Raw genomic sequence first — 26,730 nt, 5'->3', positions numbered from 1 at the left:
GAGGAAAGCTGCCTTGACACAAGAAGGCACTATTATTAGTAGTGGAGTCATGAGGGAAGTGATCATCCTACAGGATGATGCTTTTGTCTTTCCCGTCAAAGTAAGAATGGCATAGAATATGTTGAGTGCCAGCTGCAGCAAAAACATTAAAAAGTAGAGTCCCACAGTGCGGTTGGCTCGGTGGTTATTACACTTAAGAGTCATGCTCACCCTCAGTGCTGCATGATACATGCACCAATAGCAGTAGCAGATGGCCAATATGCAAAAAGATAATATGACACCTGGGGGCCCAAACACCAGAATGTCCTCTTCCCTAGAAAATGTTATGTGTTCCTTGATAGTAACAGCATCGCACAGCAGCCCGCTGGTTTGATGTTGGTAACCACACTGAATTTGGCTCAGCACGAACCCTCCGTGAAGACTCACTGCCCCACTGATCAGCCAAATGAGTCCCAAACTAATTTGAACACTGTGGGTACTGATCATCCTAAGGTAGTGAATGCCATGACAAATGAAAATGTAGCGTTCTATGGCCATTAGAGCCAACGTCATCTGGGATGCCAGGAAAAAACTACGCAATGCACAGAACTGTGCTATGCACCAGTATCCGTAGATCTGAGTTTGCATTTGGACAAGAGAAGAGGATACAACCAAAGCAATAACAAAAGTCATCCCAAGGCCACATGCAGATATATTCTGCAGCATAATGTACTGTGGTTGCCATAGAAGCTGCTTATATCTCAGCGTCAGGAAAAACAGAAGTCCATTAGCTGTAGTTGAAAAAAGGATGCCAGTAAAAAACACCAGAAAAAATATCAGGAAAGTTTTATCTGAAAAAGAAAGGTTCCAATAAAGAACGTTAGGCATTTTATCCGTATGTTGATTGTCTTCACATGTAGAATTGGCGAGAGAGCCGTTAGAGGAATTCAGGTACATATGTGGCAGTTTCATGTTCAAGAGCAAAACAACTTATGCTGGTTGAGTTCAAGTCTCGAACAGGATCGAGGTGAGAGGAGGGGCCATGAAATCAGTGGTTACCAGGAGACAAGGTGAACTGCAAGCTGAAAGTGGCAGCGCTTCGAATGCGGTTATTGTTTTTCCAGTCTTATTAATAAATGTGTTTGTCACATACCTGAGAACGACTGGCTAAAATGGAAAATAAACCTCCTGTTATTGACTTTATCCAGACCAAATTATATTATGTTTGTGTTGTATTTTGTAGAAATACAATATTTCATCCAGTTTAAAATAGAAACTTGTCATCTGTGAATCAGTTTAATGTCAAACGTAATTTATGTTAACCTTTACATCAATATACATTATATTGTGTTACAATCAAACTCTTGGCCACTTTGCTACTAACACAACGCATTTGGTTTTATTTCTGAACGTTATGTCGGGCAAAACAGTGATCAAGTGACTCACAGACTTGACAATTGCCATTTAGACTGAGTTGGAGTATTCAAGGTGAGGAGGGGGAATTGACCTTGCAAATGAATAAGAAAATAATGGGAGTAATCTATTGGAGACAAATCTCAGGTAGTCGCTTATCAAAAGCTACAGTTGGTACGTTCCAGAACAGAAAAACTGCCATATGAATGACAGGGAAACTGTCGAGTCCCTTTTGAAAAGTGTCATTTAAATGCAGTAATAACATTTCAAGTGTGAGGAAATCTGTGGATAATTGAATCGCTTCGAGGTGGGTAGAGCCGCACAAAGGTACCAATTTAAATGCAGAACTAGGGTTTTTTGCAGCTGCACTTCAACTAAAGTTGTTCTAATTTTAAACCTTTTGCTAACGAGTGGGTTTTGTGTGACTTCTTTGAGAACCTACCTTCAACTTCTTTCTTGTTATTTATTTGTAATTTTTATACGTGGGCTCTGCGTCAGTTCTGCTTCATTTTTCCAAGTTGTAGTGAGAATAAATACTGATAAAAGAAAAAGCACACTGACTGGGGTCTGAGCTCACCTGGCTAACTGGTATGCTGATAATATGTCTTACTCACTCGGCTATTAAAGTCTTGTCAGCTACAGTGCATTTCATGTAAACATTACTAAATTAGTGTGTAGGTGCAAAAGATCTGACAATTGTTCTAAAACATGTTAAGGCCTAGGGTTGGTCTTTTTCTCTTTATATCTGAGCTGTAATTAAATGTCCATCATGGCTCAATCCCTTTTTCTGACATTTATGAAAAAGCACATACACAAACAACAACAACAAAAAAAAACATGACACATTTTCCCATGTAAGCAGCCTCAACTTTAAACAGCGACTGGAATTTATTTGAATTAAATAAAGTCTTGTACATTTCACAGCTATAGGGGCCTACATAGTAAGCAAAACAGTCTACACTTTATCCGTGTGCTGAACTACACCACAGGGTAGTTCAAGACAGTTTGTTATCATGTGAATAAAGGAGAGGGGAACCAGCTGGTGGAGACAAAAAGGACCAAAAGATCATCCAACATTTACAGTATATATAAAAAATAAAAATAAAAGGATGAGTCCTCCGTATGTGCGGCTTCAGGAAGCATTTACATGCTAATGCCTTCCAAAGTTAGATATTCACCATTTAAAAAAGAAAATGTGACAGTCTGCACAATATTTCACCATATTACCATGCTTTAAAGGCCAATACCTGAAAATCTTTGTAATAAACACACAGACTGGATTATTTTAGAGATACTGTACGGTATACCAGTTGTTTTTTTTTCTATTTTCTTTGTGTCCCTCCCCAAAGTCGACATTTAACATTTTGTAATTTATGTGAAATGTACCTGTTACTAATATGAATGTAATCTGTTTCGGAAAATCCTTTCACGATGAACTTCTTGAGCACGGCATTGCATCCTGTAGCTTCACTCTGAGCCTGTTTGCTCCATCCCATCGTGGATTTAAGATAGCACAGCCTGGGAGTTCTTGATGCCAACCAGGTTATCTGCACTGACAGACCTCCTCATAGCAGATTTACTCAGGTCCTTGTACTTGTCCTCACACAGCCTGGAGATGGCCTAGAGACAATATCACAAAGACAACTGTCTTTGAGGGAGATAGACCTATGCATAACAGAGTTTGTAACAGACTTTTAATGAAGTTACAAACAGAAAACTTCAGTTCTGTGAATTTAAGACATCAACGCTGTCAGCTGCAGTGTGAACACAGTCTTGAACATGCTCACCTCCAGTTTTTGGGCCCGCTTGTTGCTGAGTGGCTCCAGAGGGAAGCTAAGGTTATTGTCGTCCGCCAGTGAGCGCAGGTCAAAGTAATACTTGGCGTAGACGCTGGCCGGGACATTGATGTTGAACTGGAGCAGCTCCAGAAAGTGGCGCTCCATCTCATTCCTGCAGAAATGGTACCATCCGGATAGTTGGTCTGAAGTTGGTTCTTACAGCAAACAAGTTACAACAAAAGGCATAAACAGGTTCCACGCTTGTTTTATTTTCATGTGTAACACCTACATGTCCTCCACAGTGATATCTTTCAGGATCTGGCAGTAGTCGACGTTCCACACAGCCTGATCGTCCCACACCTTGGAGGCCAGCAGGATGGCACCGAGAACAATGCGTTTCCAGTTAGAGGGACAGATGTCCATCTCAGCGTAAGTCAACAGCCTTTCCAGATACACCTAACATGGCACAAATAGAACATGTGACAGAGGTCTTATAATCATTTAGCAGTTTTATGTCACTTGCTGTACACATGGTGTTGCAAACTTACCAGAGTGACAATCGCACACTCAGCAGTGAGCTGTGCAGAGCTGAAGAGCGTTCTTATAAAGCGGTAGATGAGTTTGTGTTCTGGGTCGACCACAGAATAATCATCTGGAACCTTTTCTCGCTGTTGGGTAGAAGACAATCATCACTGGTTCATCCACACAGGGAAAACAGTAAATATCACTGTTTCCTGTAAGTGAACACCTCAACTCACCGACAGCGGATGCTTTTTCTCATCGAATATGTCCAGTGAGCGGTTTGAATCTCTGCAGGAGCAACACGTTATTAAGTTGATGGTAAATATGTGTTTTTTTAGGAATCAAACTATGAGTTGTTGAACAGCTGAAGTCTTGCAAGAATGGGCAAATGTTCTCCTTATAAAACTATAATAATTAGTATCCTCAGTTCCCAGATAGTAAGCATGCCTCTGTTCCAACTTTGTTTGTGGCAGGCGTGAAGCTCTAAACTGGCTTATATTTACAAATTCCAATAAAGTTGGTCAGTGAAAAACTGGAATTATGGAATTGTGTCAGAGATCAATACAAGTGTTCCTGGAAGTACAATTTCAACTCTCTAATGGACACTACAGGCTAGAAATCTACTGATGAGCACAGAGATTCACTACTTGTTATAACAACCTGTCACCACAAGATTGATGATTTGATTCATACAGTGATGAGCTGACTGACGTTACTCCACTGACAAATGTTACACTATTTCAGTTATTATCTATCTATCTATCTATCTATCTATCTATCTATCTATCTATCTATCTATCTAGGTACTAACTAACTGCCTACTGTCGACCTACTTACTAAGTCATTATTTAACTATCTACTGGTCATCACCAAGATGATGCTGTTAAGCCAGTACTGTTTCATAAGTGAAAAAAAAAATCATTCAATTATAGCTTATAGTTTTTTTACTGAATAAAACCTAAGCACTGGGAATTAGTAAAACAGAGAATCTATTAGAAGTGAAAACAGTGACAACATTAAAACTTCTCCTACCTGTTTTTTATGTGATAGTATATGGCCAATGCAACACTGGAACAGAAAGAAATGGACAGACAAACAGTGAACCAGTGGATGTGATTTTATTCCTTTGCACTGAGCCAGAGCTCCTACTTCCTCCTAACTCCTGCCATTTAAATAGATGTTGCAACTCGTACTGAGCAATATATTGATATTTATCACGCAACACTGCTGACTGAAACCACAGGACACATGCTAGCTCATTAGCTTGCAGCAGATTAAATTACTGAAAGGTATGTTTTGAGTGGTGATAGACAAATGCCTTAACTCGTCCCTCATCACATGTCCACAGCAAAAGGAAATAAGCAAACTTAATTATTATTTGTAACTATTTCTGTAAAGATAACTATGCGATGGAAATGAAGCGACTCACCATTTGATCGTGCTCTTGAGGTTGGGCTGGCTGACTGTGCTGTCATCGATGAATATTGTTGAGCAGGAGCTGTACTTTTTTGTCAGGAGCCCTGGGGACATCTGGTATAGACACAACAACAATGTTTAAAGGAATAATAATAATAACAAACATGTTTAGAAATGTGTGCACGCTGACCTGTCACTTACATGATTCATGTAGTTGCTTTTCCTTTTCTCACGCACTGAAATGGGGGAAAAAAGTTGAGAGAGATTAGATTAGTTAGAAAAATATTTCATTATGACATATTTAAGAGAGAAATACCGACCATCTGTCTGTGACTTGTTGAGGAAGAGAGTGCTGGCTCTGGGGTGGTCGGATGGATTGGCCTCTTGGGCCAGTTCTGTAAGATACAAGTACTGAAATTGAAGTGGGGGGGGGGGTCTATTTTTCTTTATTTAAAATCATTATTACAGACACCATATTGTGAACCCACCATCTGGCAGCTCCCTGTCGCTGATGTGCTGCAGGTAAGTCCCTGTGTCTTCACTCACGTCCTCGGTGGTGGTGATGGGACACTCCTCCAGCTCCACCTCCCTCCTGTGGATCTTCGGACTCTCTCCAGGGGAGATGCAGCATGACACTGAACCTCCCATTGTTGAGCTACAGCAGTCCTGCTACAGCCTGCACTGTTTCCCATACACCTGAGGAGGGATCAGCCACTCGTCAACAGACAACAGTGACTGCACTGCAGGGTGTATCCAACTTAAGCAGAGTTTAACCCAAATATACTCACACCAAAGTAAATCTGAAGGCTGATCACTGAGGTGGGACCAGGAGTGCATTCAAATCTTTCAACTTTTCTAAAGATAGTTTAGTACATTAGAGAGCAGTCACGCCTGTGAGTCTAGCTCCAAAGTAAAAATGCTAGCATCAGAAGAGAATGGGATCTTTGTAGCATCTGCCAGCTGGGTATCTGCGGTATGTACATGACAGCAGACAGACATGGGCGTGTGTGCTGCATAGCGCTGGCGCACTTTAATACAGATTACTGGAGTGGATTGAATAGTGTTGGAAGTGTTTTAATTAATTTAAAGCCATTTTACAGAATGAATGCTAACGATCCAAAGTCACAACCTCCTCTATCTCCTTCCATGGCTAGCCGGCTAACGCTAGCTTCGGCACCTCAATCCATTCTTGGCTTCTCCAGGAGCAGGGATCAATCCATAATCACTGCCGCTCAAGTCACAACTGAAACGCTTTCCTACCAGGCTAGTATACAAAATCACTAGCTAGAAAAACATTAAAGACAACTAAGGCAACTGAAAGTTAGTGGGTACTGGAATTTTGAACAGATAGCCAACGTTAGCTTTCATCTCTTCGCATTTGCAGGACGTCAAATGGACCGAAGCTGATACGGAAAGAAAGGACTTCCGGCTCCTGCCTTTCAAACTAAAGGTCCTCATTGCTCACTTAAATGTTACTGGTGTCAGGTAGACACAAGTGCATTACAACAAAGATAAAACATGTCAGTTTCTCTGAATGAGACTTGTATTGTAATTATTAATATTGATCATTTAATGCTTAATTACATGCTGGACCATCTGTATTAAGTTAATCAGGAAAACCTTTTCAAAAACAACAACAACAATAATAACATATGATATCATATATATTGTTGTGGATAGACAGCTGCATTTTAGGCATCAAGGGTTTCGTGTTCAGTGTCTTATCCAGTGACACTACGACACGTGGCCAGGAATCGTGGACTGGGATTCACTAACCCTGGGGTTTGTAGATTACTGTCTTACCAACTGAACCACAGTCGCCCACAAAGTTTGACCAACTACTTAAGGCAGCAACCGTCTGTAAAACAAAGCATTATAGTACAGGTACATTGTATACCTTACAGCAGTGTAAGTATAAAAAAATAGTACATACTGGGAAAATTGCACAAAAATCAGCTTGACACCGCTTATGAGCCTATGCAAAGCATAAAAAGAATAAAGACACATGTGTAGTAGTATAGCCTATGTATGCAGATATGTAAAAGCAGAAGAACTGATAAAATAAATAAAATCTTACAGTGATACAGTTACATTTAATATGAGACAGGTAAGTGTAAGTAGGTGTTTTTGAGGAATGCAGTGATCTTATCATTACACTATCCAGCTGCTGTAGGTGCAGGCTCATGCTTAAAGGTGGCTGGTGAAAGTCTAAAGAGAGACAAAAAATGAAACTGCACCACTTCAACTTCAGCAAATTGAGCTTGTCTTCATACAGCTGTAATAGATGATGATGTGATGTCAGGTCATTACTGCAAATAAAAACAAGATAAAGCAAAAAATTCCAGTAGTAGGACCAATCCATGGTTTTGCCCTGCTCCACCAGAGTAACTTTAGGTGCTTTAATTTCAAGCACAGAGGAGAAAATGAATCGGAAACTATTTCTCTGCAACGTGTTGTTTAACTTTACACAGCTGCTGGGCGTCACCAGCAGGCCCCGCCCCCTCCCCATAGACAAAACACAGCCGTTGAGAAAACCCATTAGGACACGCCTACTTGAAATACAAGCCCTCCCATTGGTCGGGTTTAGCCTAACCGTGATGTGATTGGCTGCAATCGCTCATTGACATGCAGTTAGCGCACCGACATGTGTAAATTGGCTGCAGTGTTTATTAAAATAAACGAAGTAGCTCGTTTTTAAATGATGAGACAACCTTGGGTTCATATTTTTTGAAGAACATACATGATGGCACGAGTTAAAAGTAGAAATTAGCGTTGAATAGCATCATTCATTCCAGTAGGTGGCAGTATTGAATCAGTAAATCGTCCAGCTGCAACACTCGAAGAAGAACAATCACACTGCGCATGAGCGCAGAGACTAAACTCATACATGAGTCCATAATATCGTTTATTATTTACTCTGCAACATGGCTCTTGTTCCGTACGTCGAGAATTCGCTACCTGCGCTGTCAAAACTCCATAATTCATCAGCACAATTTCGTTTTGCCAACCACGACCTTCATTTAGCCCAGGACTGGAAAAAGCTCGGGGTGGCAGCAGTAGTCTGGGATGCGGTAAGACAGTGATCCATTACTGGCTTCTACTAGTCGATTAAAATTAAAATGCATGTGCATATTAGTACGTGTTTTACTTTTCCAGGCAGTTGTCATGTGCATGTATCTGGAAATGGGAAAAGTTGACCTAAAGGGAAAGGTGGCAATTGAACTGGGAGCTGGAACTGGACTGGTGGGGATCGTAGCAGCCTTGTTGGGTGAGTGTGTCATTACTTCTCATTTAAAGATGTTGTCGTATGGTTTGTAGGATTGTGTCGAAAACTGCCAAACAACACATCATTATCAGAATTAGCCTGTAGACACGTATCAGTATCATGTTTTCAACTTTACCTAGGTGCCAAGGTGACCATCACTGACAGAGAGCCTGCCCTGGACTTCCTTTCTGCCAATGTGAAGGCCAACCTGCCCCCAGACTACCAGGGATCAGTGGATGTGTCCGAGCTGACCTGGGGTGAGCGGCTTGAACGGTACCCAGCTGGGGGATATGATCTGATTCTGGGAGCAGACATCGTTTACCTAGAGGACACCTTTGTGCCGTTGCTGCAGACTCTGGAGCACCTGTGTTCAGACACTTCTGTGGTCTTACTGGCCTGTAAGATTCGCTACGAGCGAGACACAAACTTTTTGAACATGCTCAAACAGCGGTTCAGAACTGAAGAGGCCTACTATGAGAAACAAAGAGACATCCACATATATAAAGCTTGGAAACAGCCAGCCCAGAGGGATTTGTGATCATTGACCAGTCTGTTGTATTTTATTCAAATTTCCTGTTTTCTTCTTAAGAATCAAATAAAAATACTGCACCGAATTACCAGAAACAAATTTATTAACAGCTGCCAAAAACATATTTGAATAGCTCTAACGTAATGCACTGTGTTATACAAGTAGGTGCTGACATTTAGAAATTGTGAATACAAAATGAATGAAAAGCAACATAAAAAAGCTTACTGTGATGACTATACATAATACCTAAACCAATACAAAATGGCATTCCATCATCATTAAAATAGTAATTTTGTTCACTGAAGTCACTGTCTGATTCGGTCGCACTGGACAGTCTATTTGCAGGGTGTTTGACAGGTGCTATCAACTTCTACTTGTACTTAATGACACTTGATATCCACAAACATACAGCGGCTGAATATGATCAATGCATGATGATGCCTTCCTGATGAACAAGCAACAAAACTCTGACACTTTGGTTTGCAGTGTCACATTCAAGTAAGATCTTACACACATCTCGCCGTGCAGCTGCAGGCTTTGCCTCGTTAGTGCTTTGGGAGATTTTCCTGCTCAATTATGAAATGTAGGATTGTTTATGCAAGGAAAGTGCACATGCCACTTTGTAATCCTGTAAGAAGAATTAGGACAATGTTTGCTGATGCCTTAAAGAAAACCTGCTTATTGCTTCCTATTGATTTTGGGGAGTACATGTGTGTGAATAGTATTCATCTTCCCCTGTACCTTCCCTAAATTAAAAGAACACCTGCTTCTTTCTAAAAACACCCAACCAGATGACATCATCTGGAGGAGTTTTCCAGTTCAGATGATGTCATCTTGATCATACTACAGTGGTTGCAGTCTCGGTCGACCTGCTTTTTTAATGACCAACTGAATTTAAGTCTGTTGTTTTATACAGAGAAAACTGAAAGAAGTTTAATACCATTCACATACTTATATTCCCTAAACTAGAGTCATAGGAAGCAATCTGGAAATTGGTGAGGGTGGCCTTTAGCAGAAGTGGTTGCAACCACATCGAGAGGTCCTGTTAAAGACCAGATTCTTATTAACAACTTATCATACGCTAACTGATTAGGATTAATTCAGACTCTACTGATAACAAAAAGGTGAAGATATTACATTAACATGCACCATCAGTCTCCATTTCCAGTGATGAGCCATGTGTCTCCAAAAGTTTAGTATACAAAGTATCTCTTTCATTGCATAACAAGTAAGGCTCATTCTGTTTTCTGTAAAAAAACAAAAAAAAAAAAAACAGATTTTAAAAAAATACACATAAAACAAAAATATGGGTACAACATTTTAAAATACCACTTTTAGCTCAGAGACTGTAGCGCGACATTCTTTACATTATGTACTCACAAGCAGCAGCTTATTACTCATATTACTTTAGGCATATTATTCAAATAAAGGGCTGTGTTTACCTTAAGCCACAGTAAACAGTGTCCTCTTTTGAGCCACAAACGTATACATGGGAACAAACTCCCGTGTCATTTTTTTTTTAAACTAATCCTTTTTTAACTTTAAGTCAGAAACAAAATACAAATCTAAAGCAATGAGCCTTTGTAATATGAGCTGGAACATCCACACACACACTAAACCTTTGATGAGATCAGTAACTACAAACGTTCCATCAGATTAGTTTTTCCTGATGTGTTGATCACTGGTTCTTTAAATTCAAAAAGATTTGAGCTCTAATTTTACTGCTGCAAGTGTTCCACAAACCTGCCTATTGTGCCTTTTTAAAGCCACAGTTAACATGACAACCATTACACAGTCCAACTTAATGGTTACCTGTTTGTTCATGACAGAGAAGCAAAGTAACAGTTAAAAAAAGAAAAAAAAAAGAAAAATTACATTATTGACATTATGCAAGCAGATAATCTAATACACGATAAACAAAGTACAGCTCAAAGATAAAATGTCCATGACACAGCCCACCTACAGTTCAAAGCATAAGTAACAGATGTTAATGCAAGAGCTCAGTTATGATTACAAACGCTGCACACAAAGGTAACCTCTCCAGATGATCAAGTGTCTCGTGGAGGTTAAACTGTAAAAATTTCCATTGTTAGTGGTGAAGGGATTACCCGGTTGCTGGTGATGTCGGCCAGTTCGTCCAGGCACCAGTGATTGGAATGCTTCCCTTTGGTGGCACAAAACAAGAACAGCCTCACGGTCTGTCCTATCACTTCACCACAAGGACCCTGTATAGTCTCCTCCACATCGCCTCACCCTTTTATGGGAAACTGATGTGAATAGTTGTAAGATTTCAATTCGCTTGTTGGAGGGGGCATGTTTGTTTTTCTATTCCTCGTGTGTCACTTTACAGATTTTTCATAATTTTTTTAAAAAAGAGAACAAGAGTAGAAAAGGGAGAGTGGCATCCAGATGTATGGCTCTGTGCTGAGTCTCTGTACAGAGGGGCACCGGTTGAGCACCTGGCAGGCATTTGGTGACGTTTCTACTCGGATTTGTGGCAGTACAAGTCTTTGAGGGCTTTGAGTTCCTCGATGAGGGTTTTGTTCTGGTTTTCCAGAACAGCCACACGGTTCTCCAAACACTTGACGTACTCCTTCTTCTTCCTGCGACATTCCCGGGCTGCTTCTCTATGTAACAAACACAGCGTGTAAGCCTATGTCTGCAGTTAAAGCTACAATCTGCAAGTTCTGAAAATCAAACCAGTGAGACTCCACTGACGACCACTCTCCTCCTCTTCCCTCCCTTTCTCATCACCCCTCTATGTGTTGAGAAAGTGGTATCTATGCCTATGTGTTGGTAAACCCCAGCCTAAAGTCTGCTCATGTGTATTCATGGCTACACTCACAACATAAATGAAACTGCTTTGTGATAAATGGGACATGAGCATGTGTCCCATTTTAGCACAAATCTGAGCTTTAACAATATACAGTAATGTAATGTAATGTAAACTGTAATAGACTGTTTGGCCTATCTAAACAAGTCCCACAGATGTATGTGTGTTAGCTGCAGCTCCTTTGATGAAAATCAATGGATACAGATGATGTAATGAATAAAAACCCTCATAACCACACTACGTATATAGTGTAAATGTTTGTCATTAACCAGAAAGCTATACACCATTAGTCAATCTCATAACACACATACCTATTTTTCATAAGTCGGACCTCCCGTTTGCGTGTAACCTCTTCAGTGCCTCCTGCTGTGCCTAGTGCAGGTGAAGTGGCCATGACCACCCCAGGAGTGATGGTGCTGGTGGGGGCTGTGCGGATCTGATATGCCTGGACATCGCCAGAGGCAGCTGCCAGACAAAGAGTTTTTTTACAATAGAGATATAAAATTCAAACTAATTCACAGCACTCATTTTCCCACTGCCGTCGCTATAGTTCAATGTTTACTGTATTATGTAACTTACTGTTAATTGTTTAATTTAGCCATTTATTTCCCTACCTTGTACAACTACTTGGTTGCTGGGCACTAGGATCTGCTGGCCATCGCTGGTTTGAGCGTACTGCAGGATGGTGGCACCAGGCTGAGCTGCAGCTGCATTGGCCATGGTCAGCGTCTGGAGGCCCTGTACTCCATCGGTGCCGTTATTGGCCAACTGGATGGCTCCACCCTGGGTAATGGCAACTGCAGAGGGACGTGTGTAAGAATTTGTCTTAAATTACCTAAAGCACTGCTTTCCATATTTCGTGCATGAGACATGGAAACTGCAGGAAAAGCCATGAACACAGCTAACTGCAGCAGTGAACAACTCATTTTTATTTGTTATCTTCATGTAGGAAATCATTTTGTGTGGTAGCCTCAGGTAGATCCAGGAAATCCTACATGTTTCAACAGAAACCACTAGTTTAATGTATCACAGTCCAAAAGTACTCACTGTACTGGCCACTGCTGGTCTGATAGATAGGAGTGGGCATGGTGACTGTGGTAATAGCAGGGGCTGAATCATCCTCTGACTTTTCTTCCTCAATCCGAGGCACTGCTGGCGCATCTGACGATAAGTCATTTAAAATTTTCCTGTGAGGGGAACAAACAGAAATCTCAACAACAACAAAAAAAAACTTCAACAACATGTATACATATAAAATGTAAAAACTGTTATAACCCATCTAATTCTCATGTATATGGAAACCACAGCTTTTAGCCTCAGAATCAGATGAATGTTGGGCTAGGTAGTTGAGAAATATAATAGTATGCAAGTATATTGACATCGTATATAAGTATCTTAAATTACTAACATTGACAGAGAAATGTGTGTACTGACTGAAAGAGCTCACATCTATGAGCAATATATGCAATAAATCTACAAAACTGATTCATATCTTTCATGATAAGATGTTGCACAGACCTGTAAGAAGGTCGTCTGGATAAGATCTCTCGCCTCTTCTGAGAATCTGTCACGCTGTCAACGGATTCCTGAGAGTCCTCACTCTCAGCAACAGTCGAAATCTAATCAACATAATAGAATACAGTGTACAATAACATAGGAGGAGGATTTATTTAATTGTAGATTTGACTACATTAAGTTTGAGCCATACGCTAAGGATATGCAATACTCAACCAAGAAAGAAAACAGAGCTACAACCTAATATCACAAGACAACAGTTTCTACAATCTAAACAAACTTGGGTATTTGGGTCTTTTTATAGTGCAATAAAGACAAAACAGAAGTAATAAGCTGGAATTACCAGCAATAAAACAGATTTTCTCACCTGTACTGTCTGGACTTGTGGAGACTGGATGACAGAGGGCTGAGCAGCTTGGATCACTCCATGCACTTGGACCGTCTGACCATTCGGTAGCTGGACAAGGGTGACTGTGGGACTGCTGGAGGTCACCTGACCTGCAGCTATGGATGCCTGCAACCATGACAACCAACAATCATACATTGCTTGCATATTTACTTGTATTTGTAAGAAGTGAGAAGATAGCCTTGTTGAAAGTTCTTTTTACAGTAATGATGCAACTTATACTATAATGTGTTCCTTTAAAGTGATGGTAATATTCACCTGAGCCAGGGTGATCTGCTGGGCCTCAGACTCAGAGACAGCCGCTTCACCACTTTGCTGTGTGTCTGCACCAGCTTCCATGGTCATTTAAAATCTGCAAAATATAACAAATTCATCATCATGCTTGAAATTCAATTGTCGTGAAGTGGTGAAAAAGACACTGTGGAAAGTTTTGCCACTTACATGTTGATGTCCTAAAAGAGGGTGGGGCTTAGCTTAACATGCTAGTATTTAATTAATTTATAATACATTCCTCTGCAGAAACAAGAGGAGTTCCTTCTAACTAAACGCTTTAAAAACCACGCACCATGTTTAAGAATTACAAAATAATTTCAACATACCGAAACCGAGCGTATGCCGCTACGTGACAGGGTTCTCATATAGGAAGGCTAATGCTAACGTCTTGGCTAACCTGAGAGCACGGTGTTCACCCTAGTTGCAGTTAGCATTCACGGGCTTCAGTTAGCATGCTAACAAACTAATATTAATGCCGTTAATGTTAGCATGGTTAGCAGCGATTTACCACTTATGAACACTCGTTAATTTTAAAGAGTTCGTGTCGCAGTTTTTTACTTTGATGTGAGACTCAAATGAAGTCCAAGCTAATAGTACACTGGCTAACGCTAGGATGCTAGCGGTGATGCTATGGAGGGAAATGTCTGCATGCATTGCAGCCAGTTTTGTTTTCAACTAGGACACCCCACTTTCACTAACCACTTAGTTGCGGGGATTTTAGTTTCAAACAATGTTGACAAGAATTAGCTGTACACTGGTATTTGCTTCTGTAACTTACTTTCGCACTGTTTAATTAAACACAATCAAGCCCACTCCCATATTAATACCTATATCTCAGTTGTGGTGCGAGCCAGCGAGCCTTGCAGGGACTGACTCATTTTGTGAGCCTCTGCAACACCGCCGCCATGATCTCTTTGTTGGCTTTGTGCGGATTTTAGGCGCAAATAACTTCTCTGGGCAGCCATCTATCTGTTTAGCAAACATCGGATGCGTATCCTCTTACCAACACAGACTCGCTTCGTCACTCCCGGCTCTGCGGAGCTCCACTTTTATTCAGACCGACACGTAAGAGACCGCGTCAGGCTACACCTCCGTCGCGTCACCGAGAACAACAACACGGAGAGGAGGACGAGGGAGACGACGACAGCGAGACTCAGCTCCATCGACAGGGGTCGAGCGAACACGGAAGGTGCCGGAAAGACACGAAGGCTGCCGAAGAAACGAGGGGAACGCCACGGATATGGCCGAAAAAAGAGCTCTACCGAGCATGCGCGGTTGTGTAACTACAAATTTAAATAGGATTTAATCTATTTATCTATAAAGAAAAAAAAAAAACATTAAAAGTTTTTAAAGTAAAAACATTACTACATAAATAGCACGACTTACTATGCAGAAAAAATGAATACAATACATTAAAGTGGTCTTGTAACTAGTGTGCTACACATGGTGGCAGCAAAGTCCTTTATTTCTTCCCACTTTCACAGCATCTGTAAAACTGGTTTTAAGTACGTGATTCTTTTATCTCAGCTTGATATGACCAGTTATGAATTAGTCTTAACTGTGATGCTGGCTTTGTATTGCACCAAGCCACATTGTTATTTTAATGGGAAACCAGTGCAATCAAGCCCCCTGTATTACTTATTATTTACTATTTACAACCCCTCACATTTGCTTCTCCTTGGTTGTCGACTAAAGCCATAAAATGTACTCATTAACTCTGTCACTCGGTGTGTGGGGACTGGTGCTGTAGGAGTGAAACGGGTTCTAAGCTGTGGCAGCTGGTCAAAGTCCTGCGGGGAAAATGAGACTTCAGACCAATTTATGACCATCATCTCTATGTGCGAGGTCATTTCAGGGGCCTCTTAATACACACACGTACACACACACACAGGATGTCAAGCAAACCCATCTTCACCTGTCGAGTGATTGACTGCACCAGTGGTGCAAACATATTCGCTGGTGTCCAAAACAATCTTGTGCCCTTTACTATAAAAACTGGCTGAAAAATATCCAGCAACTGAAGTCTTAAATTTTTATACTTTTACGTTCAAAGCGAAGGAATGATAGCGAACCACACGTTCACCTATTTACTCTCAAACCAAATTTAAGAAATATTTGTCGCAGAGTTGCCTTTGTATCTACTCCCAAGCCATTGAGTGACTTCATTAGACGGTGATTTCTCTAAGGATTTCTTACCACTGAATGTGCACATTGAAATGAATGAATCAATTTCTGGTTGTTTTGATCATATAGCAACACAAACAGAAAAGAAATTTGCCCATTCACATTTTAAAGGCAAATTTATACCAAGCCCACACACAGTGATCATGAATAATTGTTTCAATTAATTGTATAAGCTACAAACACCAGAAAATAATGTAAAGTGCATCAACAAATAGCTTTTCGCAATCAAATAAAAGTAAAAAATCAAAGCTCACTAAGAGACTAAAGCAAACCAGTACAAGGAGGTAGAATCTGTGAAGTTCGTGCCACATTTGCATTTGATTTGATCAATTATTAAAATTGTTGCAGATTAAATTTCTCTGGCTTGACTAATCTTCTTAGCTTTGCGTTTTTGTATAAATAAATGTTAATTTTGTGTCTTTCTGTCACTCAAATCCGAAGCCTTTTGACATTTGCTGATGAAAACACATGAACGCACAAACACAATCAGACTGCATTATTCACTTCTTTATCACATCACCATCACGTTTTCCAAGTGCATATCAGCATGCTTAGTGTGCCTGGTGATTAAAGCCAATTTCTGATTCTGACTGCTAATGCTGATGATTTCTGGTGCAGAATATCTGATTGCAAGGTTTACCAGAGCACTCTGCAGCAAGCAGTCTGCAGCAACCACGCCACAGCAACGACCCTGGCTGCAAATTGCTGCTGAAACACCCACAAAGAGCAGAGTGAAATGATGCCACAGACGTCCAAAAGGGTGTAGGAAGAGGAAAGGAGATTAATCTTCAGAGTATAAAGTAGACTGACTCCAATCCATAGCCCTTTCCTCTCTCCCTAAACCCGGCTGTCAAAGCCCCTGGCTTAACACAAGTCTCCAAAACCCCATCGACAGAAAGCCCTATAACACTTTCTGTTTCACCCATTTTTTGCACGTCTCTGTTTTCATTTCTTCTCCTTTCGGTTTCATTCTGTTTGTCCCTCTTTTCTTTCTTGTGAAAATTCATGACCCTAACCAAATCATGGCCTGAGGCGGTGTATGTAACAAGCACACCTCGACATCAGGCATGTTTTCTCAGCATGGTGCTGCAATATTGAGTGTATTAATAACATGGCTGATATATTCTGTCAACATTGCAGTCGCATTTTAAATGCAATCCTCAATCAAACTGAACAGAAATATCATACCTGCCACTCAAGCATTGTGGGGGATATCAGCTCATAGTAGCGTGCAGGAGGCCATGTGGCACTGTCCAGAGACAGGCTGAATATGAATACTGAGACGAAGACATGCAGTGCATTTGAATACCACTGACCTTATATGCATGCTTTTCATTGTAGGTCGAATTACCTGAATCGCATATGAACCAGTGCACCTGGCTGGGGTTGCCATGGATACTGGGCCCCACAGTCTCTCTCTCTCTATCATACACACACACACACACACACACACACACACATAAGCGAGGTTTGAGAATCATAAGATGTGAGTTTTAGAGATATCCAGAATAATACTGTGGTGCTAAGGTGCAGCATCAAGCTGCAGCTGCAAGGCAAGAAAGTTATCTAACACACGGAGATTGTGCTGACCCAGACCTCTTGCTAATCCAGGCTGTAGGCAACACCGTGTATTAGGCGTTCTCAATCAATCCGTCAAGGTGTCAGCTCCTCCTTCCCTCTCTATCTTTGCCTCCTGAAAGGATTTCTCGCCCACTCCCCTCCTTCTACATCAAAAGAGTTACTGGTCACTGTAATCTTTCTTCCTCGAACAAAATCCACACTTCATTCTCTGCACATTGGAAAGTTCAGTAAAAGCTAATATGAAGGTTCAGTGGTGAGAGTAAAACAACGCAAGTGGACATCTGTCAGTGTTTAGTGTACAGATCTTTTCAATGTCCATTTCCACCTATATTTCTACAGGTACTACACAACATACACAACAAAAATCAAATGCAATTGAAATGTGCACTTTAATTTAATAAGGATGAACAGATCTGATGCACTCAGTTGTTACTGACTGGGATACATTCCCAATGCATGCATGTAACGTTATCAAAATAATACATGATTTAGCATATGTGGAAGAAAAAACCTGGTAAAACTGTTTACAATAATTAATATGTCTCAGCATCACGTGGTAAAGACACAAATGCACACACTCCATCAGTTAGGTGCTAGAGTGTGTTTGTGTGTGTGTGTGTGTGTGTGTGTGTGTGTTGGACTTGCTGCAGTGCTCCTTCCCGTCATAACATGTCATTCTGGACACTATTACTCCCAGCAGAGGCAGACACTGCAGCTCAGTGACGCAGAGCATAAGGTCATCTGTCAAGCAGAGAAGGCAAGTGTGTGCTTGTGTGTGTCGATGCGGTATGAGAATGTGTGTAAAGCTATATATGTTCTCCATCTACGCTTTTAATTGTATACTACATGCACTTTGTGCTGTTTTGTATACCAGCACATGCAACTTGTACATGTTTGTGGCTGAACGTGTGTGTGCACAGAGAGAGACATACAAAGACCCTCGGAGGCAGAACACCGCTACCTTACAAACCCTGCTCTCGTCCCTAACCTCCTCTTGCTCCTGAGTTCAAAGGTTGCCATGACTACCAGCGCCCCAGTGGGATCACAATGCGGTCTGCCCTGGAGCAATCGGAGCAAGCGTGCTTGGCAGGTGGGGAGGATCTGGTGACCTTTGACCCATCAAGGTCTTACCACTGGGGAAGAGGAGTGAGGGGTTAAGGAAGAGGACTGTGCCCGGTTGTAAATTCAAGTGATCCTCACTGAGAGGTATCGGGTTGTGGGTGGAGTGGCCTTATTGCTTCTGGGCTCGGTGACTTGTGCCGGCTGCCTCCTGGATTTCAGACAGCTCTGGGCAAGAGAGATAGCTGCCTTCTAATCCTCCGAGTCTCTCTCACCTTGCCTCCTCCGTGTTTCTCAGATAGTGCATCTTTTGTGTCAGATCTTTGCAGCTGTCACCGCTGTTGCTTGTAAGGATGATGCTGGCTTTGTGTGTGTCTGTGTGTGTGTGTATATAAATGTGAGACAGAGCTGCAAACAAACACACATAAAAAACAGGCGCCAAAACCGAGAGTCAGGCACCCATGGGGCAAGAAATGTCACATATATCATGTAAATTTGAAATATTCATTCTAGACAGTGAGCGTTACAGCATTTGACAAATTCTCTGCTTTAACAATGATCTCAGGTTTAGTCTGCAAATTATTAATTTTGCAGAAATTAATTTGTTTTATTTCATTTTCTTTGTGACCATTTATTAGCTTCTATTTAGTAGCTACCCTGGAGCATTCAAATGTTTCAAAGTCAGTTTTAATGGAATACTTTCCATGTTCCAATCAGCAGTCAATTCACCAGTACATTTTACATTCATAGTGTTCAAAACTTGACACAAGACTGACACTGAATTATTCGTGCAGAGATCTATATGTGTGCATGTTTGCATGTGTGTTTTTGTGCCTGGGTTCGCATGGGGGAATACAAGGTGACAGTCAGGAGAAGGGTTATTTACCGCGCGACCCAGGCGACCTGTCCGTCCTCACGTCCTGCCCCAGCAGATTAAGATGCAGCAACTGGCGGCTGCCAGCGCAGGCTGAGATTGATGGGGAACACGGGGGCCACAGAGGCCCCGCAGAATTCTGAACAGAGCCTGTGGGTACCAACCAGCCATGCTGCCAGCAGACAGCAGCTCCTCTCTTCTTCCCACTCTCTCTTGTCACCCTTCTCTCTATCCTTTTTCTGACTTTTTTTTATCGCTCTGTTGCTCTCTCTGGCATTTTTTCTCTCTGTCACTCTCTGCCGCTTTCTGCATCCCTGTTTTTCTGTCTCTCTGTCATTCTATCTCCCCTCCTCTGCCCCCCCCCAGCCAGTCTCGCAGCCCCCCTGAAGACGCTGTCTCAGCAGCTTTAGCAGATTTGGATGTCATGAAACTGCAGGTGTGTCAGCATCGTGTATGTGTTTGTTAGTGTGTGTGAGTGTGTGTGAGTATGTGTGGGGGAGAGACGGTAGAAGTGAGAAGTAATATGCTCTCAATAAATAATTCTCCAGTTAAGATGGGTTGCAGGAAAGTTAACAGTGAGATGGATACTTGGGTAAGTGTGTGTGCGTATGAGCACTAACATGGATCAATTGCAGCGACTAAACTGTCCACACAGCTAAAGAATTTTAGCTGAAGGGAAAAAAAATCTGCATATGTGTTTCTCTTTGCTGGTAGCTCCAAAATTCTGATGCTGCGGTGATGGAAGAGGAAAAAGATGAGAATGGAAGATGGATGCTAGTCTGTGTGTGCAGCCGCGAGTGTGTACATGCTGAACAAACTGCACTGGCAGGGTTTTTGTTAGAGTCCCCAGGGCAGAAGACGCATGAGTCAGCGGCCAGTAGGATTTATAGCCAATTGATTAAATTAGCATTTGTTCTGCTACTGGGGAAGCAGCTTGTCAGTATAAACATGCACTGAAACACACGCACTCACATGCAAGCAAACAAACATGCACCTGTACACCAACGGCAGCAAAAGAACGCAGATGGAGAGAAACAAGACAATGTGGAAAGAAAAAAAATCCACTAAGAAGCAGTAGACAATTAGCAATGATGTCAATAAGTCAACATGATTAACATCAGGATCACTGGGATGTAAATACTGGAAGAAACACGCTGCACTCCCCCAAGCCTCCTTCCTGAGCAGCTCCTTCATGCGATACAGCGAGTGAGCAAGGGGGTCGCACACACCGGGCTTGCTGACAAGCCTTTTTTTATGACATTCATCAAAGCCATCTGCCATTTTCCGCTCAATTAATTTGTTATGGGAAGTGGGATCAATTAAGTGCGCACCGTAATGGCTTTATATCCTTGTTTCCCTTTTATAGCCCAATATTTTCTGTGCTCCACTCTGGCATGAAAAGGCGAAATCGATATCCCCAGCTATTTTCCTCTCCTGTGGACTAATTTGTTTTTGCCACTCTCTTCCTGGCATGATAAAGTGGCTGTAATGAGGGGTTAGGGCGATGGGACAGACTAAACATAACCTCGCACTCGAGCCAACAAGAGAACTGGGCATGCTCTTTCTGATGCAGTCACTGAATCCAAGAAACAGCCAATTCCACACTACCGACATCTCATTTGAATGTCAGGAGTAACATTGTGTCCCACACTTGTCTGAAGAAGCAGCAGTATCAAGTAGGATTGACCTTCGGCCTGTTATCATCTGACACATAGAGAGGAGACAGTGAGTGGCTTAGGCAAGGGTGGAGATGGCAATGATAAGGACGATGGGCGGCTCACTCAGGACAGTTAGTGTGACAGTGGTGGGTGGAGCGACGTCCGCTGTTGGCATCATTAGTACGAGTGTCACGAGCCGCCCGTGTATTCGCCTCGCTCACCTCGACCCCTGCGATGTATTGATCACGTCCCCATTAAGCCTGCTGATGGGCTTGATGATATGATGAAGAAGTGGGGGAGTGATGTGGGTGTGTTTAAGTGTGTGCATGTGCATGACTTCAGAGCAGGCTGAGCAACCATCATTACTCAAGGAGCATGCCTGATGACATTGCCATATTGATTTTAACATCATCTGCTTGGGATGTGCTTTAGAGGCCAGGTCTTAAACCAAGGCGACCAAAGTGTCACCTTGTTTGTGTCAGCAGGCTTACAGGGCCACCGAGGTCCCAGCTGTGCATTCATGAGCTAAACGCTACCATGTTAAAGCTCAGGTTGCGTTGACGTCTCATTTATCATATAAATCTAAATGCAATTGCTTTAAACAGTACAAACAAACAAACAATTTAATTTTAGGAAGTTCTGACACTGGCTTTGGAAATTTCTGCCTTCAGCCCAATGTAGCAGAGATCAGTAGAATTTCATTTATGAGGTTCACAAAATGTATAAAAAATAACTTCATATTTAAACAGCAGATAAAGTAGACGTATTGATCTTCTAATCATATTTCTGGCAAGAAAGCAAAGTAGATTTCACGTAAAGTTAAACTTTAATAGAGTTATTAAGACTTTATGCAATGCATATTGCACAATCAGTTTGATTTATTGAATGATTTGCTTTAATTGCTTTAATTTAATTTAATAGAACTGTAAGGATAAGTACAATGTTGCTCTTACAGGATTTATTACTGCACTTCCACATCAGCAGTGGGAGTTATAATTAGGAAGAAAGTGCAGAGATGCTTACACTTCAATCTACAAAACTTGAGTATCCTTCAACCGCCATAATGTAGTGCAGTTTTCTTTATACCCAACACACTTATCTTTCAAACATCTTTCACTCAGGTTACACATTTTCTGTTTAGCACTGGAAATGTGGTTTCAAATCTTAAACATTTCTCTATAACATTAAATATTTGTGGCTGCAGGAACAAAAATCTGGGACTAAACAAGGACTAAAACACCCAGATACAGACATACCTTAACAGAATTATTCTAACTTTGACAGGAAATGGTTTCTTTATTTGGTAACTGAAAAACACGGGCTGATTCATACTTACAGTAAACTGATTATGCAAAAAATGGTTGATGTTGTTCTTTAATACCGATGTCAAGTGCACTACTAATGTTTGTTTGCTTCTGGTCTGCCTTCCACCCCAAAGGTCACCCACTCCCATTGTGTTCAAAAGCACATTAAAGCAGCTGTTGCTACACTGGCAAATGTAATTCATCACTCGATGGATGATGACCCTTTTAATTTTACCAAACATGGCTCTGTAGCTCCATAACACAATCATTTTATGTGTATTGAAAGCTGCTCCATTCTACTGGAACTGAAAGTGAAGAAATCAATGCACGTCTCCACCTAAGTTTGCCTGCCTCTCTGCCTCAGATTTTTGTTTTGACACTTCATTGCAGCCAGAAGAAGTATGTAACAGTGCACTGTAATAGAAAAAAATGAAAACAGTGCCCATTAATGGATTTTTTGAAAACAATGGGTGGCTCTGAGCTCTGGGAGGTATGACAAACCTGCAGAGGCTCCAAACAAGCAAAACTGTTGGTGAGCTAAGACCTTGTGTACTGTAGTTAGGCAAAGAATGAATTACATTGCTATTATCTTTAATTATCAATTAATCATTACTGCATTGATTAATTGAAACATTAGTTTGATTACTGTAAACAAATGAGACCAATTACCAGGCTACATTGCATTTGCATGGTGGACCACTGGGTTACAGTCTGCTGGATCTCTTTACAGCCCAGAATGAATGGTCTTTACATCATGTAAGATAAAGTAATATGAGCATTTATTCCACATTCAACTGCATGGTATTAACATAAAACTAAAAACATTTAAACCTATACTAACTTATTCTTTTTAAATACCTACATCAGCACATAAGATAAGTCCTACCGTCCTATTCTTAGTACAGTTATCAATGAGTATCAATGTAAATTCCTTGGCTATGGTATTGCTATTATAATTTTTCTCAGTGGCCGACATGGTTTTATGGTCAGGATTTTATCACCTGGTATTTTTTATATTTCTGTGTGTAGATGACATTTTTTTCTAAATCAGTGTTGTGTGGACAGGGTTCTTTTTAAGGACAGTGGACGAATAGTTCTTCTTTTCATTTTGGCTGTTCATTTTTTTCATTTTCATTTTCAGGGGTCGCCACGGCGAATCTGCCTCCATTTAACCCTAGTCTCTCTCACTACGTCCATAAATCTCCTCTTTGGTCGTCCTCTACACCTCCAAACAGGCAGCTCTAACCTCAGCATCCGTTTACTGATATGTTCGCAATCTCTCCTCTGAACATGTCCAAACCACCTCAATCTGGCCTCTGACTTTATCTACAAAACATCTGATATGGTGCATCCCTCGCAAAGAGAACCTCAACATGTTAAGATCTGCTACCTCCAGCTCTGCCTCCTGTCTTTTCTTCAGTGCCACTGTCTCTAAGCCGTACAGCATCGCTGGTCTCACCACAGTCTTGAACACTTTCCCTTTCATTCTCGCTGATCAAACACCTCAACACACCTTTTCCACCCGTTCCATGCTGCTTGCAAACACCTGTTCTAAGAAAATACCTGTAGGTGTAGACTAGGTCTATGTCTTTGTTTGTATATGGGCACATGGTTTACCGTGTTCCTTTCAAGTGAGTTTTATGTTAGCATCAAAGTCTACGATTTCATGCTCAGAGAAGACTGGGCACCAGAGACAAAGGGTCAACCTGCTGGATGCAAGTTTCATTCACAATCAGGCAGCCAGAGCTGGCTGCAAACAGTGGGTGGGAGGGCGAGTGAGGGTTGGCTGCCTGTCAAGTCCAGCCACAGATTAAACCTCCATCGATCCGACTGTAATTTATTTATCAATTCAGCTAAAAATTAAACACTGACCTCGTTCTATGAAAATCCCCCCTTTTAATCTTGTTGCATGTAGTGACTGGAATACCAAGCGGACGGTCAAAGGCAGTGCCTTTTATTCCAAAAAAGTTAAACAAGTCTTGGGGAAACAGCATCTTTCCCTTTCTTCCTCTCACTTTAGAGTTCAAAACGGGGGCTATTAAAAGCTCTATACTTCAGCTCCTGCTTTGCTACATCTCCCAAACCCTAAGGACTTCTACTTCTGACAATAAACAACTCATACATTTCTCTCTGCTGCGCCAAAACCTCAGTTCCTCTCTCCACCATGTGCATTCCCGTCACTCCTCCCGCTCCTCTGATCTTTTCTTCCCTCCTTGGCTATCGCTGGGTGCTGCCTTTCTTTCCTGCACTTATTTTACTCACAAATTCCAAAACATACCTACATACTGTAACTTTCTTATCACCACATCAAAGCCTCATCTCTTCTCTACGCCAACCTTCTGTCTGTGCCCTTCTGTGCCGACCCCCCCTGGTTACAGATGTGCCGGGTTTTTCTTAAAACCCAAATCTTGCTGACTGCAAAAAACAAACACTTATATAAAAGCCTCATACGTCTTTCTACTTCTTCCGCTCTCCCACCCCTTACACCCTTCCCTCTCTGGTCTGCCCCCCTGCTTGGACAGAATAATAAAGGTACCTCGCTCACACGTATGTCAAACAGCCTCTCCTCCCTTGTCCCCTCACCTCACACCCCGCACTCTGTCATCCTTCTCACCCCTTCCTGAACCCTCCTCATGACCGGCCCTGTAATCCAATTAAAAGCACATTAGGACCAAATGAACTGCAGTAGATTCAATTAGCTGCTGACGAAGGTTGGCTGGATGGTTGGTCGGCTGGCAGTTCAGTGGGTGGATGGGGCGTAGAGGCTCTTGTGGGAAGACCAGTGTTGTTCGCCTTTTTACCTCGCTTATTTACGTTTTCAGTCTGTGGGATTATGTGGAAGTGGATTTAAAGGAATAATCCAAAAAATCCTCATTTGTAGAGTTCAATGCTTGTAAACCTAAAAGGGAGGTCTGAGAGGTTGCTGATTACTAGCACTATCTAAAACGCAGTGCAGGAGAACGTGAAAGCAAAAGCAAATATTCAACTTTCTTTCCTTTCTCATTTTCAGCTTTTTTAAGATTGCACAGATTTGTTATGCACAAAATGGTGTTGGACAAATTGTGCATGTTGGATTAGCTTTTGCAGCAGAATGTATTAATTGAAAAAAATAATCAGATTAAATGAAAATTAGCAGTTAGTTGTTTGTAGATTCCTTCAAATAACCAGTAACTAGATGGTTTGTACTAGCATGCTGATGCAAATATACTGCATGTGCACATTTTATCTGTTTGACAGCTTAAAACCAACAGCTTCTCTTCTTTCCCTGCAAGTGGAATGATACAGAGTCAGAATGAGCTCACACTTTCAAAACATTTCAACATGTACTCATGTGTCTTTGCCTCACTTGGCATTGTTTGGACGCATAATTGTCTGTTTGCATCCACTTGCAATTGTCTGTTCTTGTTATAATGTTACACAAAATCTGGCTGCCGTGTCAAAGCTGTTTAACAGCTATAGCTGTTAAAAGTAGGGTACTTAGTAAATGATTAGTGAAGTGACAATTGTGTGGAACAGACTGAACATATGGAGCAACAGAAAAGATGAGAATAATTGCTGGAAGAGTGGTCTGATTGGTTTCTATTGATGCTTTTATACCATATTTTTTACCATATTTTGCCACGAGTCTGGGTCACCATTGACAATGATTCAGCTGTTGTCGATCCAAACTGATGACAGCTGCTGTTTTCTGTGAGGAAGTAAACTTTTCAGAGCCAGGTTTCAAGGACTATCACAAAAATGGGCAAGTATCTAATAGGCAAGAGAAAGAGAATTCCTTTAAAGTCAAGACGTTGCTGCTGAGGACTTTAAAAAATTGCTCATGAGGTGTTGCAAAGTTTTGGGACACAGTACATCTTACTTGTGCTTTTTTAGCTTTCTCTCCTCTGATCCTCCCTACACACTGGATGCAACCTTTCCTACTGCAGCCTCCCAGCATGCAAAGTCAGCAGAGTAGTCAGCGTAACCCACTGTGGCATTTGCATCATGTCCCTCTGTGAGTGTGTGCCCATGTGTGTGTGTGTTCACTTCCTAATTAAGAGATACTGTCTCTGCTTGGGTCTGTTTTTTTTTTAAGCTATCAGGGGTGTCTGGTACAGGTGGACAATTGTATGTGTAGTTGTACAATTGAATGACTATGTGT

General features: G+C 41.5%; 3 protein-coding genes across 4 annotated transcripts; 1 reads left to right on the top strand and 2 right to left on the bottom strand.

The window, feature by feature from the left end:
- Positions 1 to 2,646: 2,646 nt before the first annotated feature.
- On the bottom strand, positions 2,647 to 6,505 carry LOC113164881 (cyclin-Y-like protein 1). The gene is made up of 10 exons (XM_026364411.1): positions 5,597 to 6,505; positions 5,429 to 5,503; positions 5,310 to 5,344; positions 5,122 to 5,222; positions 4,725 to 4,760; positions 3,929 to 3,980; positions 3,719 to 3,838; positions 3,460 to 3,626; positions 3,180 to 3,342; positions 2,647 to 3,012 (listed from the first exon to the last, which is right to left on the bottom strand). Exons 1-10 carry the CDS (start codon positions 5,754 to 5,756, stop codon positions 2,896 to 2,898), a joined length of 1,026 nt encoding a protein of 341 aa, XP_026220196.1. The 5' UTR covers positions 5,757 to 6,505; the 3' UTR covers positions 2,647 to 2,895.
- Positions 6,506 to 8,032: 1,527 nt separating this feature from the next.
- mettl21a (methyltransferase like 21A) lies at positions 8,033 to 10,171 on the top strand. The gene is made up of 3 exons (XM_026363315.1): positions 8,033 to 8,179; positions 8,265 to 8,376; positions 8,514 to 10,171. Exons 1-3 carry the CDS (start codon positions 8,033 to 8,035, stop codon positions 8,909 to 8,911), a joined length of 657 nt encoding a protein of 218 aa, XP_026219100.1. The 3' UTR covers positions 8,912 to 10,171.
- On the bottom strand, positions 8,988 to 15,088 carry LOC113164155 (cyclic AMP-responsive element-binding protein 1). 2 transcript variants are annotated; one of them, XM_026363313.1, is made up of 8 exons: positions 14,933 to 15,088; positions 13,915 to 14,008; positions 13,618 to 13,764; positions 13,254 to 13,354; positions 12,783 to 12,922; positions 12,350 to 12,532; positions 12,047 to 12,200; positions 8,988 to 11,529 (listed from the first exon to the last, which is right to left on the bottom strand). In XM_026363313.1, exons 2-8 carry the CDS (start codon positions 13,999 to 14,001, stop codon positions 11,385 to 11,387), a joined length of 957 nt encoding a protein of 318 aa, XP_026219098.1. In that variant the 5' UTR covers positions 14,002 to 14,008; positions 14,933 to 15,088; the 3' UTR covers positions 8,988 to 11,384. The 2 variants fall into 2 exon arrangements, with proteins under 2 accessions (XP_026219098.1, XP_026219099.1); XM_026363314.1 differs by having other exon boundaries at positions 14,757 to 15,078.
- Between the last annotated feature and the right edge of the window lie 11,642 nt (positions 15,089 to 26,730).

Source organism: Anabas testudineus, chromosome 2, assembly GCF_900324465.2.
Source record: "Anabas testudineus chromosome 2, fAnaTes1.2, whole genome shotgun sequence".
NCBI lineage: Eukaryota > Metazoa > Chordata > Actinopteri > Anabantiformes > Anabantidae > Anabas > Anabas testudineus.
The sequence above is the reverse complement of the archived record's forward strand: the minus strand, read 5'-3'. Positions and strand labels throughout refer to the sequence as shown.